This window comes from Procambarus clarkii, chromosome 22, assembly GCF_040958095.1.
Source record: "Procambarus clarkii isolate CNS0578487 chromosome 22, FALCON_Pclarkii_2.0, whole genome shotgun sequence".
NCBI lineage: Eukaryota > Metazoa > Arthropoda > Malacostraca > Decapoda > Cambaridae > Procambarus > Procambarus clarkii.
The window spans coordinates 8,491,072-8,504,296 of NC_091171.1; the positions used below are offsets into that span (position 1 = coordinate 8,491,072).

Consider the following 13,225-nt stretch of genomic DNA (forward strand, 5'->3'; position numbering starts at 1 on the left):
GAGGGAGCTGGTCCGTGGGGAGGCAGGCCTAGGAGGGAGCTGGTCCGTGGGGAGGCAGGCCTAGGGGGGGAGCTGGTCCGTGGGGAGGCAGGCCTAGGGGGGAGCTGGTCCGTGGGGAGGCAGGCCTAGGGGGGGAGCTGGTCCGTGGCGAGGCAGGCCTAGGGGGGAGCTGGTCCGTGGCGAGGCAGGCCTAGGGGGGGAGCTGGTCCGTGGGGAGGCAGGCCTAGGGGGGAGCTGGTCCGTGGGGAGGCAGGCCTAGGGGGGAGCTGGTCCGTGAGGAGGCAGGCCTAGGGGGGGAGCTGGTCCGTGAGGAGGCAGGCCTAGGGGGGGAGCTGGTCCGTGGGGAGGCAAGCCTAGGGGGGGAGCTGGTCCGTGGGGAGGCAGGCCTAGGGGGGGGAGCTGGTCCGTGGGGAGGCAGGCCTAGGGGGGGAGCTGGTCCGTGAGGAGGCAGGCCTAGGGGGGGAGCTGGTCCGTGGGGAGGCAGGCCTAGGGGGGGAGCTGGTCCGTGAGGAGGCAGGCCTAGGGGGGGAGCTGGTCCGTGGGGAGGCAAGCCTAGGGGGGGAGCTGGTCCGTGGGGAGGCAAGCCTAGGGGGGGAGCTGGTCCGTGAGGAGGCAGGCCTAGGGGGGGAGCTGGTCCGTGGGGAGGCAGGCCTAGGGCGGGAGCTGGTCCGTGGGGAGGCAGGCCTAGGGGGGAGCTGGTCCGTGGGGAGGCAGGCCTAGGGGGGGAGCTGGTCCGTGGGGAGGCAAGCCTAGGGGGGGGAGCTGGTCCGTGAGGAGGCAGGCCTAGGGGGAGGGAGGAAGGGGAAACAATTGCCCTCTGGGGACTGGAGGGGACGTTGCCAGAATGTTTAATACTTTCCCTCCAAATGTTTCAGTTTTTGGATGTAAATTTATATCTTCCCCGCCCACAGTGGTGACACATGTGCGTGTGCGTGCGTGCGTACTCACTTAGTAGTGCTTGCGGGGTTGAGCTTTGGCTCTTTGGTCCCGCCTCTCAACTGTCAATCAACTGGTGTACAGGTTCCTGAGCCTACTGGGCTCTATCATATCTACATTTAAAACTGTGTATGGAGTCAGCCTCCACCACATCACTGCCTAATGCATTCCACCTGTTAACTTTTAAGACACTGAAAAAGTTCTTTCTAATGTCTCTGTGGCTCATTTGTGTACTCAGCTTCCACCTGTGTCCCCTTGTTCAACACTAGTGTTGAATAATCCATCCTTGTCTGCCCTGTCAGTTCCCCTGAGAATTTTGTATGTGTTCTGTCTTCCAACGACGTAAGGTGCAGTTCACGCAACCTGTCCTTATAACTCATGCCTCTTAGTTCTGGGACTAGCCTAGTGGCATACCTCTGAACTTTTTCCAGCTTCGTCTTGTGCTTGACAAGATACGGGCTCCATGCTGGGGCCGCATACTCCAGGATTGGCCTTACACATGTGGTTTCTGAAAGCAGTTCTGATGTTAGCCAGCCTCGTATAGGCCGCTGATGTTATTCTTTTGATGTGGGCTTCAGGAGACAGGTTTGGCATGATATCAACTCGCGGATCTTTCTCTCTGTCCGTTTCGTGAAGGACTTCATCTCCCATTCGGTATCCAGTGACTGGCCTCCTAGTTCCTCTTACTGCGCGTGCGTGCGTGCGTGTGTGTGTGTGTGTGTGTGTGTGTGTGTGTGTGTGTGTGTGTGTGTGTGTGTGTGTGTGTGTGTGTGTGTTTGTTTACTAGTTGTGTTTTTGCGGGGTTGAGCTTTGCTCTTTCGGCCCGCCTCTCAACTGTCAATCAACTGTTTACTAATTTTTTTTTTTTTTTTTTTTTTCTTTTTTTTTCCCACACCACACACACACACACACCAGGAAGCAGCCCGTGACAGCTGACTAACTCCCAGGTACCTATTTACTGCTAGGTAACAGGGGCACTTAGGGTGAAAGAAACTTTGCCCATTTGTTTCTGCCTCGTGCGGGAATCGAACCCGCGCCACAGAATTAAGAGTCCTGCGCGCTATCCACCAGGCTACGAGGCCCCCTGCCCCTGTGTGTGTGTGTGTGTGTGTGTGTGTGTGTGTGTGTGTGTGTGTGTGTGTGTGTGTGTGTGTGTGTGTGTGTGTGTGTGTGCGCGTGCTCGCGCGCGCTTGTGCGCCTCTGGCGTAAAGGTCTCCAGTTGTGTCCACTCTTGAGTCTTTTTCATTTTCAGAAGCGGAACGTTGCCTTCTCTTCATCCTGTACTGTATTTGAGATCTTCTTTCTCCAATTCCTATCTTCATACCTGGCATTTGTTTAAATTAAATAAAGTCTGGTAGCCGTTTCTCAAACCATCTTTGGAGATTGTAAAGTTAATCTTAGTTACTCTTACAATATATTGCAGTCATCGTTAGTTCTGATTCGTCCCTTTAGCCTAGTCCAACAGCCTGGACGACTAGACCAACAGAGAGGCCTGGTCAGAGACCGGGCCGCAAGGCCGTTGATCCCCGGGGGATAGAAACAGCCTAAGCTACTCTATCCCTTTCAGATGTATTTTATTTTCTCAATAAACGTCCCCCGAAACAAAAAGGCAACTTCTCCTACAAAGAACGTCGCATTTCGCACGTATGCGTTATATATGGCCAAAAATTGTCGTACTAGAAAATGGAAGCGGGTCGCGAAAGTGACGTACTGTCCCGTTTTCTGTCCTCTGGTAGGTTAGGAGAGGACACTTTTCATTGACCGTTTTCTTGCTGTTGGGGGAACCTTGGGAGGCCTGGCTGGTGAGGGGCGGTGGGGGTCAGATGGTGGAGTAGGGAGCCATGTGGCATCACACGGCCTCCAGTCCCAGTACAATGGCCTTCTCCCCCAGCCTCCGAGGGCCCCCTCGCCACCTCCCGGGAGGCCGCCACGGCCCTGGGTGTCCCCTACGAGTGCGCCAGAGTGTGGGGCAGGACCTCCATAATTAGGGATGATCCAGGGTGAGGGAGGGTCTCGGAGCGGAGGCATCAAAGGGAAGGTCAGGCCGGGGGAACAGCTACTGACGCTATCACCCTGCTGGAAGCGGTCAGTGTGACGCTCACTGATATCCAATTCCCTGAAAATATAACTGATATCACGAACGCTGCAGATTTTGAAAGAGAAATTGACAGCAAGCCCATGTACTCAGCCCCGGGTCCAGACTCATAGAATTCAATAGTTATAAAGAAATGCAAAGTGCCAGTATCACAGGCACTCAGTATAGTGTGGAGGAAGAGCTTGGACACGGGGGAAGATACCAGATGCGCTTATATCAGCAGACATAGCCCCAATGATGCTAATTTTTCAAGATGCTAGTGCTCTCTAGCGTGGAATACTCGTTGCACAGTGACAACCTTTTTCAAAGCTGGAGAAATTGCTGACCTGGAGAGCGTGCAGAGAACTTTTACTGCTAGAATCCACTCAGTAAAACATCTAAACTACTGGGACCGACTAAAATGCCTAAATCTGTATTCTCTTGAGCGCAGGCGGGAGAGAGATTTAGTAATTTATATGTGGAAAATAGTAGAGAAGCTGGTCCCAAACCTGCACACAGAAATATCATCACACGAGACCAGAAGGCATGGCAGGATGTGCAGAATACCCCCGTTGCAACAGGTACTCTGAGAGAGAACTCTATCAACATCAGAGGCCCGAGACTGTTCAACACGCTTCCACTACACATAAGGGGCATAACTGGCCGACCCCTCACAGTGTTCAAGAGAGAACTATCAACATCAGAGGCCCGAGACTGTTCAACACGCTTCCGCTACACATAAGGGACATAACTGGCCGACCCCTCACAGTGTTCAAGAGAGAACTATCAACATCAGAGGCCCGAGACTGTTCAACACGCTTCCACTACACATAAGGGACATAACTGGCCGACTCCTCACAGTGTTCAAGAGAGAACTATCAACACCAGAGGCCCGAGACTGTTCAACACGCTTCCACTACACATAAGGGACATAACTGGCCGACCCCTCACAGTGTTCAAGAGAGAACTATCAACTTCAGAGGCCCGAGACTGTTCAACACGCTTCCACTACACATAAGGGACATAACTGGCCGACCCCTCACAGTGTTCAAGAGAGAACTATCAACATCAGAGGTCCGAGACTGTTCAACACGCTTCCACTACACATAAGGGGCATAACTGGCCGACCCCTCACAGTGTTCAAGAGAGAACTATCAACATCAGAGGTCCGAGACTGTTCAACACGCTTCCACTACACATAAGGGGCATAACTGGCCGACCCCTCACAGTGTTCAAGAGAGAACTATCAACATCAGAGGTCCGAGACTGTTCAACACGCTTCCACTACACATAAGGGGCATAACTGGCCGACCCCTCACAGTGTTCAAGAGAGAACTATCAACATCAGAGGTCCGAGACTGTTCAACACGCTCCCACTACACATAAGGGGCATAACTGGCCGACCCCTCACAGTGTTCAAGAGAGTACTGGATAAACACTTCCAAAGGATACTTGATCAACCAGGCTGTGACTCTTACGTCAGGCTGCGAGCAGCCGCGTCCAACAGCCTGGTTGACCAAACCATCAACTAGGTGGCCTGGTTGATACGTGGTTGATTGGGTTCTGAGAGTTCTAATACTCCCCAAGCCCTGCCCGAGGCCAAGCTTGACTTGAGAGTTTGGTCCACTAGGCTGTTGCTTGTAGCGGCCCGCAAGCCCACATACCCACCACAGCCCGGTTGGTCCGGTACTCCTTGGAGGAAACTATCTAGTTTCCTCTTGAAGATGTCCACGGTTGTTCCGGCAAGATTTCTTATGCTCGCTGGGAGGATGTTGAACAACCGCGGACCTCTGATGTTTATACAGTGTTCTCTGATTGTGCCTATGGCACCTCTGCTCTTCACTGGTTCTATTCTGCATTTTCTTCCATATCGTTCACTCCAGTATGTTGTTATTTTACTGTGTAGATTTGGGACCTGACCCTCCAGTATCTTCCACGTGTATATTATTTGATATCTCTCTCGTCTCCTTTCTAGAGAGTACATTTGGAGAGCTTTGAGACGATCCCAATAATTTAGGTGCTTTATCGCGTCTATGCGTGCCGTATATGTTCTCTGTATTCCCTCTATTTCAGCAATCTCTCCTGCTCTGAAGGGGGAAGTGAGTACTGAGCAGTACTCAAAATGGGACAACACATGTGACTTAAAGAGTTCATCCATTGTGATGGGATCCCTGGATTTGAAAGTTCTCGTAGTCCATACGATCATTTTTCTGGCTGACGCAATATTTGCTTGGTTATGCTCCCTAAACTTTAGGTCGTCAGACATCATTATTCCCAGGTCCTTTACATGCTGTTTTCCTACTATGGGCACATTTGATTGTGTATTGTACCCTGTATTATGTTTAAGGTCCTACAATCTGGTTGTCCAGACGACCAAGTTTGAGGTCTGGTCGGAGACTGGGCCGCGGGGCCTTTGATCCCCGGAACCTGCACAAGGTAGACACAAGGTAGTGTTGTGGTTGGTGATGTGAGGCGCCTGGAGGGATGAGAGGAGGCCGGCGTGCCACCACCATCACACCACCATCCCTAATTTAAAGTTCACTATCTCTGTCATGCAGGGTTGCACTGTAATGATTTTTGGCAATTGGCAACATTTTGATATGCGTGCAGTGGCCCATGCTGATTACATTACGTGTGTGTGTACTCACCTAGTTGTACTTGCGGGGGGTTCAGGTCTAGCTCTTTGGTCCCGCCTCTCAACTGTAAATCAACAGATGTACAGAACAGTAAATCAACAGATGTACAGATTCCTGTACATCTGTTGATTTACAGCCTTTCCTCGTAACTTATGCCTCTTAGTTTTTTTTGTGCGCGCTCTTTCGGCCCGCCTCTCAACAACTGTTTACTAACTACTCCCCCCCCCACACACACACACACACACACACACAAACACACTCAGGAAGCAGCCCGTGACAGCTGACTAACTCACAGGTACCTATTTACTGCTAGGTAACAGGGGCATCAGGGTTGAAGAAACTCTGCCCATTGTTTCTCGCCGGCGCCTGGAATCGAACCCAGGATGACAGGATCACGCGTCCAGTCAGCCACCGGCCCTGTGTGTGCTCACACTAACCTATTTATATTTGCTGGGACTGAGCCATGGCTCTCGGGTCTCAACTGGTGTATAGGTTCTTAAACCTTTTGGGCTCTTATATCCACAATTAAAGCTGTGTATAGAGTGATTAACATTTATTTTTTTAAATTGCATTGGAAAATTTGTGTATTATTTGTGTAGCAGATTTGGGTGCTTAGTTTTCATCTGTATTGATACTGCCCCTTCTAAATAGCCAGAAAGTTAACTGGTTATTTTGTATGTGGTAATCATGTCTCCCAAGTTCTGTTTTTCCAGTGATGTGAAGATTAACATCTGTAGTATTTACTTTGTAGCTCATACCTACCACCTCTGGTACTTGTCTGTTGGCATGCATTTGATCGCTTTCTGTTTACCAGCTTCATTTTGCGTTTAACAAGACAAGGACTCCACGCCGGTGCCGCATGCTCCAAAATTGGTCTGACATAAACGATGTACAAGATTCTGTACAACTGTTCAGATTCCTAAAGGCAGTTCTTATATTAGCCAACCTTCTGTAAGCAGCGATGATATTCTTTTGACGTGGGCTTCAGGCGATAGGGTCGGAGTAATATCTACCTGCAGAGTCTTTCTCTGTCTTATTCCATAGGATTTCCTCTCTCATGAACAGACAACCTTGTGTCTGGTCTCATAGTCCCGGTACCTAGCTTCATTACTTTGCACCTGCTAGGGTCGAACTTTAGTAGCCACTTGAGGGATAATTTTTTTTTTCAATTTCTCCAGGTCTGGTAGTTTCGTGCAGCTTATCCTCTTCATAAAGTTTTGTAGTGTCGGCAAACATTGAAAGGAAGAAATCTATTCCCTCTGGTAGATCGTTCACATTGATTAGGAAGAGAATTGGCCCAGGAACTGACCCTTGTGGAGTGCCACTGGTAACATCCTGCCTCTCTGAGAGGTCTTCTCTCAGCTTCGTTTTAAGTTTCAGAGGTACTCCTTTATCCAGTGGAGAACCTTCAGTGTCGCTCCTGCCTGCTTCTCCATTTTATCCGCCAGTTTCCAGTGAGGTACTGTGTCGAAGACTTTGTGTCAGTTCAAGAATATTGAATCTCTCCAGTCTTCTACCTTGTCTGATCTCAGTCGCCCGTCGATAAAACTATATCAAGTTTGAGGCAGGATTTGCGAACCCAGAAAGCATGCTGGTGGTGTTATAAGGTTCCTTCACCAGGTGTTCTTCTAGCCTTTTTCTTATGATCTTTTCCATCACTTTGCATTATATGCGAGTAAGGAACACGGTTTAAGGCCTCCTGTCTGTTTTCCTTTTTGTATATTGACATTACATTGTCTGTATTCCAACTCCGACAGTTCTGTTTCTAGTGACTTAGTGTATCATAGTAAGCGGCCAGCACAAGGCCTCTGCTCCTCCTCTTAGTATCCGTGGAGAGATATCTGGTCCCTCAGCCATAGTTGGGTCTAGCTCCATCAGGTACATTCTTTTTGTTTATTTCATCTCTGGTTATCTCGGAGTCCTCCAGTGATGCGTGGTTTGCTCTGTCCCCTTTAACTCTGCAACTTCTCCATGCTGTGTTGTGAAGACCTCCTGGAACAGTCTGTTGAGTTCCTCACACTTCTCTGTTGTTCTTAGCGAATGTGGATTTTTGCTTCACCTTGACTTCAGTTGCATGTAATGTCACCACCTTGCAATGGCTGATGACTTCAGTAATGCCAGTTTGAGTTTAGATTAGGCGATAGTAATGCATAGATGCCCAGGATGCACTAGGTTGAGTAAGGGTCCTTCTCTGGACCCTGTGGACCCTCTGTCAGTCGGTTCTTATCGACAGGTTTCACCTAGTCCTGATTAACGTTGGTCGTGGGAGTCACTCCAAGGCAACAAGATCCCTCTGTAGGACTCTCTCGGGGTCCTCATAACTTGTATGGACTGAAGGCTTAATAATGTCAGAACTTGAAACTGTGTGTGCCGAGGGCACTATAGTTGAGTGTCAGTGTCTAAGAAAGGCTTTACTCAAACACCCTCGTAAAATAAATAGCATTTATTCACATAACTTGCATACTAATGAGCAGGGTGCTTCCGTTGCCCCGAGACTGGTGTTGTCAAAGCTAATATAAAACATAGCCTAAAAATTAGCAAGGTTTAACCCTATCATAAGTTAGGCTAAACCTTGCCTAACCTTGTAAGCCAAGTATATATATCCCTATTGAAATAATATAGTACATATATGTACTACATTGTTTCTGGAGAGGATCTTGTACTCCACACGGGTTACTGCCCACCTATTATGCCCCACCCCACCACACTCTACCACACCCCGCTCGTTCCCTCAACATATGCACGAATTGCCTCACTTTCCCGATAACCCCCCCCCCTATACATCCTTCCCCCCCCCCCCATATATCCTTCCCCCCCCCCCATATATCCTTCCCCCACCCGCTCCAGCCAGTACAGTATCCGCTGCAGCTTCCTGACTTCCCCTGCCTCCCCCCCCCTCCATCCCCCCCATCCTTCCCTCCCCCCCCCTCCATCCCCCCCCCTCAACATCCCTCCATCCCTCCCCCCCCCAACATCCCTCCATCTCTCCCCCCCCCCCCAACATCCCTCCCTCCCTACCCCCACCAACCCTCCACTCCCCCTTCACCTGCACAAGTCACTACCACAGGTTTGCTAGTTACCCAGAGGAGAAACAAGTCAAATGAGTTTAACGTGAGGCGTTATCTTCAGATCTTGAAGGTTATCTTGAGATAATTTGGTTATCTTGAGATGATTTCGGGGCTTAGCGTCGCCGCGGCCCGGTCCTCAACCAGGCCTCCTTTTTGTTACACACCCCCAGGAAGCAGCTGTATAACTCCCAGGTACCTATTTACTGGTAGGTAACAGGGGCATCAGGGTGAAAGAAACATTTTGCCCATTTGTCTGCGCCTCCACCGGGGATCGAACCCGGAACCTCACGACTACGAACCCGAAGCGCTGTCCACTCAGCTGTCAGGCGTCAGGCGCGTGCTCTAAGACTTCACATCTGTGAGGGTCACCATATCATGGGCTGGATCCCTGTGGACCATTGTCAGTGGATCTCTCTCTCTCTCTCTCTCTCTCTCTCTCTCTCTCTCTCTCTCTCTCTCTCTCTCTCTCTCTCTCTCTCTCTCTCTCTCTCTCTCTCTCTCTCTCTCTCTCTCTCTCTCTCTCTATATCTCTCTATATCTCTCTCTCTCTCTCTATATCTCTCTCTCTCTCTCTCTCTCTCTCTCTCTCTCTCTCTCTCTCTCTCTCTCTCTCTCTCTCTCTCTCTCTCTCGTGTCCTGTGTGTAATACATATTACACACAGGACATACCCATGTAGGTCACCCTTCGTAACTAGGTTACAAGAGGTGCAAGGCCTCGGTCCGGCCTCGGGGAGTTAAAAGAACTCCAAGAACACTCTTCAGGTATGTTCCAGGTAAGTTTATCTCTGTATAATGAGAGCACTGGAGGAGTCCCAGGCCTACTAGGCCTCTCCCAGGATGATCCTCTCTGAAACACACACATTCCCAACCACTTGGGCTGGACGGTAGAGTGGCGGTCTCGCTTCACGCAGGCGTTTGCATGATGCCTCATGAGGCAAACATCCCCGACCGTCCAAGTGGTTGGGCACCATTCCTTCCCCCCGTCCGATCCCCTAATCCTTATCCTGACCCCTTCCAAGTGCTATAAGTCGTAATGGCTTAGCGCTTTCTCCTGATAATTTCCTCCCTTCCCTTACATTCCTGTTTACCTCTCTTTACCCCTCTTTAATTTCTCCTCTAGAGCATCTTCCCCTGATGCTGCAGCATGCATCTATCTTCACAAGATAGATGGGTTGTAGTACGATACGATCAGTACGATACAACCCTATGGGTTGTGTCGTAGTGATGGCCTTCTGGTAGTCCGGGAACATGCAGGCAACCCATCCAAAACGTTCCTGTCTTATCTCCGCCACCTGATCGTTGCGGAGGTACAAGAATTTTCCTGCCTTGAACCGGTGCTGGTGTGCAGTAGTGGCAAATATTACAATTTCCAAGTACTTTGTCATTCCTGTTTATGTGGTTGTGCGTGTGCATGTGTGCGTGCGCGCGTGTTTGTGTGTGCATAGTATTTGGTGCTCGTTTACCTGTGAGGGGGGGGGGGGGGGCAAATGTGGGTTTAGGGTGTTTAAGGCGTTGACCCGTGATGACAGTTTTACCCGTGGACTGTGTCTGGTCAAGCTGGACAACCCAGGAATGAATTTTGTCAATAAAGATGTTAATAATAATAATAATAATAATATCAAGCTGTTAACTATGATGCCTAATGATGTGGTGTTTACAGTGGCTGTAGTAACTGCCAGTTATGCCAGTGTGTTGTCAGTGTGTCGTGCCAGGAAATGCGGCATCCCCTTGTTACGTCATCACACTGTCATCCACATTATCTGGTAGTAATTTGATCCTTTAGGATGTTATTGAGTAAAGTTGGTTGTGGAATGATTCTATCTTGGTGAGGTAGACTGGGTGTGCAGGTAGTGGTAGTGTGGTGGTTAGTGGAGTAGTGTGGTGGCGTGGTGGGTGTGGTGTGTGAGGGGCGTGTCGCTGCTGCTGTTATGGTAGCTGCTGTTGCTGCTCTTGTGCTTCTTGACGCTGTTCCCGGCGCTGTAGCCTGTGTTTCACACAGACAGGCATCGTCATTTGCCTGTCCTGGTACTCCCTGAGGCTGTGGTGGTCACGTGGTGTGGCCAGGGTACTGGATGCTAGTGTATGGGCGTGCGGGCGTGGTGTGTGTGTGTGTTTTGACGTGTGTACATTTGTGCGTGTGGAGTAGCCACGTGCGCGGGCGTATTGATCAGTGTGCGCGGCGGTGGTGTGGCGAGGCGCGGCGCGAGTCTGACAGTCTCCGTCTGAGAGCCTCAGTGACCACGTCCACCGTTACCCCGCCCATGGCCCTTTACTCACACTACTAAGCCCACAGGAATGACTTAGACATCATGGTCACCGAGGGAACCAATCTGGTAAGTCGCAGCGCTCTTTTCTGTGTGGAGGTGGTGGTGGTGGTGGGTGACAGGTGGCTACTTCCGCCCCTCCCCCTCCTCACCCGTCTCCCACCCACACACCCCCTGGAACACCACATCCATGCCCCTTGATCCTAAACAACCCCTCTCCCTACGGCCCTAGTGATGACCCAGCAGGATTGAGTAGGGTCGACCTAGGTGCTAGTCGTGCTGAGTGAGGTGAGCGGAGCCGCGCCTCTCATGTCTGCCAGTGCCAGACGCTGTTGTCCTCAGTGCCAGCCGCCCCCCCCCCCACATCGTGCCGCTGGAAGCTGCTGTTGTCACACTTGGTGCATGTGTTAATTGCTGCCTGACAGGTGTGTGGGGATGTGGGGGGTGTGGGGGGCGATGCTTGACAGGTTGTGTGAGGCGAGACTGTGCACCACCGCCAACCTCCAGTCATCATCACTGTAGCTCCACCACCATCACCATATATTCCCACTCTCTCCTCTCCTCACAGCAAAGCACGCTGATGCTGGATCAAACCTCTATTTAAGTACTTCAATGCAAATGTTGCAGCCCCTTTCTGGAATTCATAATTCTGAAATGCCTTCGTTTTGGCGTGCATACTTAAAAGTGCATTCGCATATATGGTCTTTTCTCAAGTACTGTAATGCCTCCTGATAACTGCACCACCATCCGTCTCTCCTTGCCTTAACTCCTTTTATTTAAATATGAACTGATAACATCTATTATTTATACGTTTTGGAAGCCTGGGATAGGTGTTGAGTTGTGCCATCCTCTTTTTTGTTAAGCTTTGGTTAAGGTTAAGTTTTGTGTAAAGCTGAGGGTGAGTCTCACACTAGGGGAGCTGATCTGCCAGGTGTGTGTTGTGTAGTGTGTTTAGTGCAAGATTTAGGATGTGTGTAGATGTTTCCCCTCTGAGGGGTATGAACGCCATGGCCACATAATCAAAACATCCACATTCACCAGTGCCCTTTGGAGCGGGTTTGTTGATTTTTGAACTGCCTAGTAAAGAGGGCAAGTGCCTCCCGAATGAAGCCTTTTCAGACGTTGCTCCAGGGAGGGTTTGCCTAGAGAAAGGGCGTGGTTCATGTACTGCGGTGGTGTCCTTGTGTTCAGAAGATGGGTAAGTTTTTAATGAACTTGGGGGGAGGGGGCATGAACTTATGTTGTCGTATTTGTAAGCTTAAAAATATTGATCTTATTTCAGTATCCCGAAGGCGGGGTGGAGGGGTGTGTGCTTTTTTCATAGGAGCCTTCCAAAGTTTGCAGTGTTATTGATATTAACAATCCGAGGCGGTGTACTTGTTCAAAACTTTGGTGATGGGGTATGGGTACTTGTGTTTCTGTTTGGAGCTTGTAGTTAAAGAGTTTCAGATGTTTGTGTACCCTTACCATTGGCCGAAGAATCAGAACTGACGCAGGAATGGTGCAGTGAAAGAATATGCGTTTTTATGGGTATATTTAGAGTGGTATACCAGGTATACCTTTCCTGGATATGAAGCCTGTATGGTTTACCGGAGTATGCCGAGCCAAGGACGAGGTTATCCTCGCGGTCACCCATCCTACATCCCATCCATTGCGTCAATCTGTCCACACACTGATTGATTGATTGATTGATGAAGATTAAGCCATCCAAGAGGTGGCACGGGCATGAATAGTCCGTAACATGATTGTCGTCACACATAATGCACACAAGATTTATACTCTTCCGACCAGCGGACATCTATGTGGGTGAGGCTAAGTGGTTTGTCCACGTCCGCGTGTGATGGCTAGGCTAAACTCCTTAAGATGTGAGGCTTGTGAGAAAGTGCTGCGGTAATGAAGGGTTGTTTCTGGAAGGCCTTTCCTAATGAGAAGTGATGCTTGTAGGTGCGTACTTAGACGATGACCTAGAACAAGCATGGGTTCGACTCCGTGTGTACCCCCCCTCCCGAGTGGGGCTGAGAATCACAACACGGGCGTGCTCATTCCCTCCATAACACGCTCGTGTTGTGATTCTCAACCTCCACTCGGGGAGTACACACGGGGTCGAACCCATGCTTGTTTTAAGTCGTCGTCTCTACTATTTTCCCTGCACAGTTGTTTTCACATATCCATACATTAAAACATTGATTGTAACCATGATATATATGTACTTCCGCCTACAGTTTAGACCTATTGTCTTGTGTATGA

General features: G+C 50.0%; 1 protein-coding gene across 29 annotated transcripts in view; it reads left to right on the forward strand.

Moving 5' to 3' along the window:
* Window positions 1-13,225, forward strand: part of LOC123756928 (ankyrin-2) — a 982,618-nt gene that overhangs the window by 520,822 nt on the left and 448,571 nt on the right. The window contains exon 1 of one of the 29 annotated variants that reach the window (XM_069329411.1): window positions 10,717-11,047. The exons of 27 other annotated variants lie outside the window; for them this stretch is intronic. In XM_069329411.1, coding sequence (XP_069185512.1) covers window positions 11,024-11,047 — 24 coding nt within the window. In that variant the 5' untranslated portion in view covers window positions 10,717-11,023. Of the gene's footprint in view, window positions 1-10,716; window positions 11,048-13,225 lie in introns of those variants that run through there. One more of the 29 variants, XM_069329397.1, reaches the window with a different exon arrangement.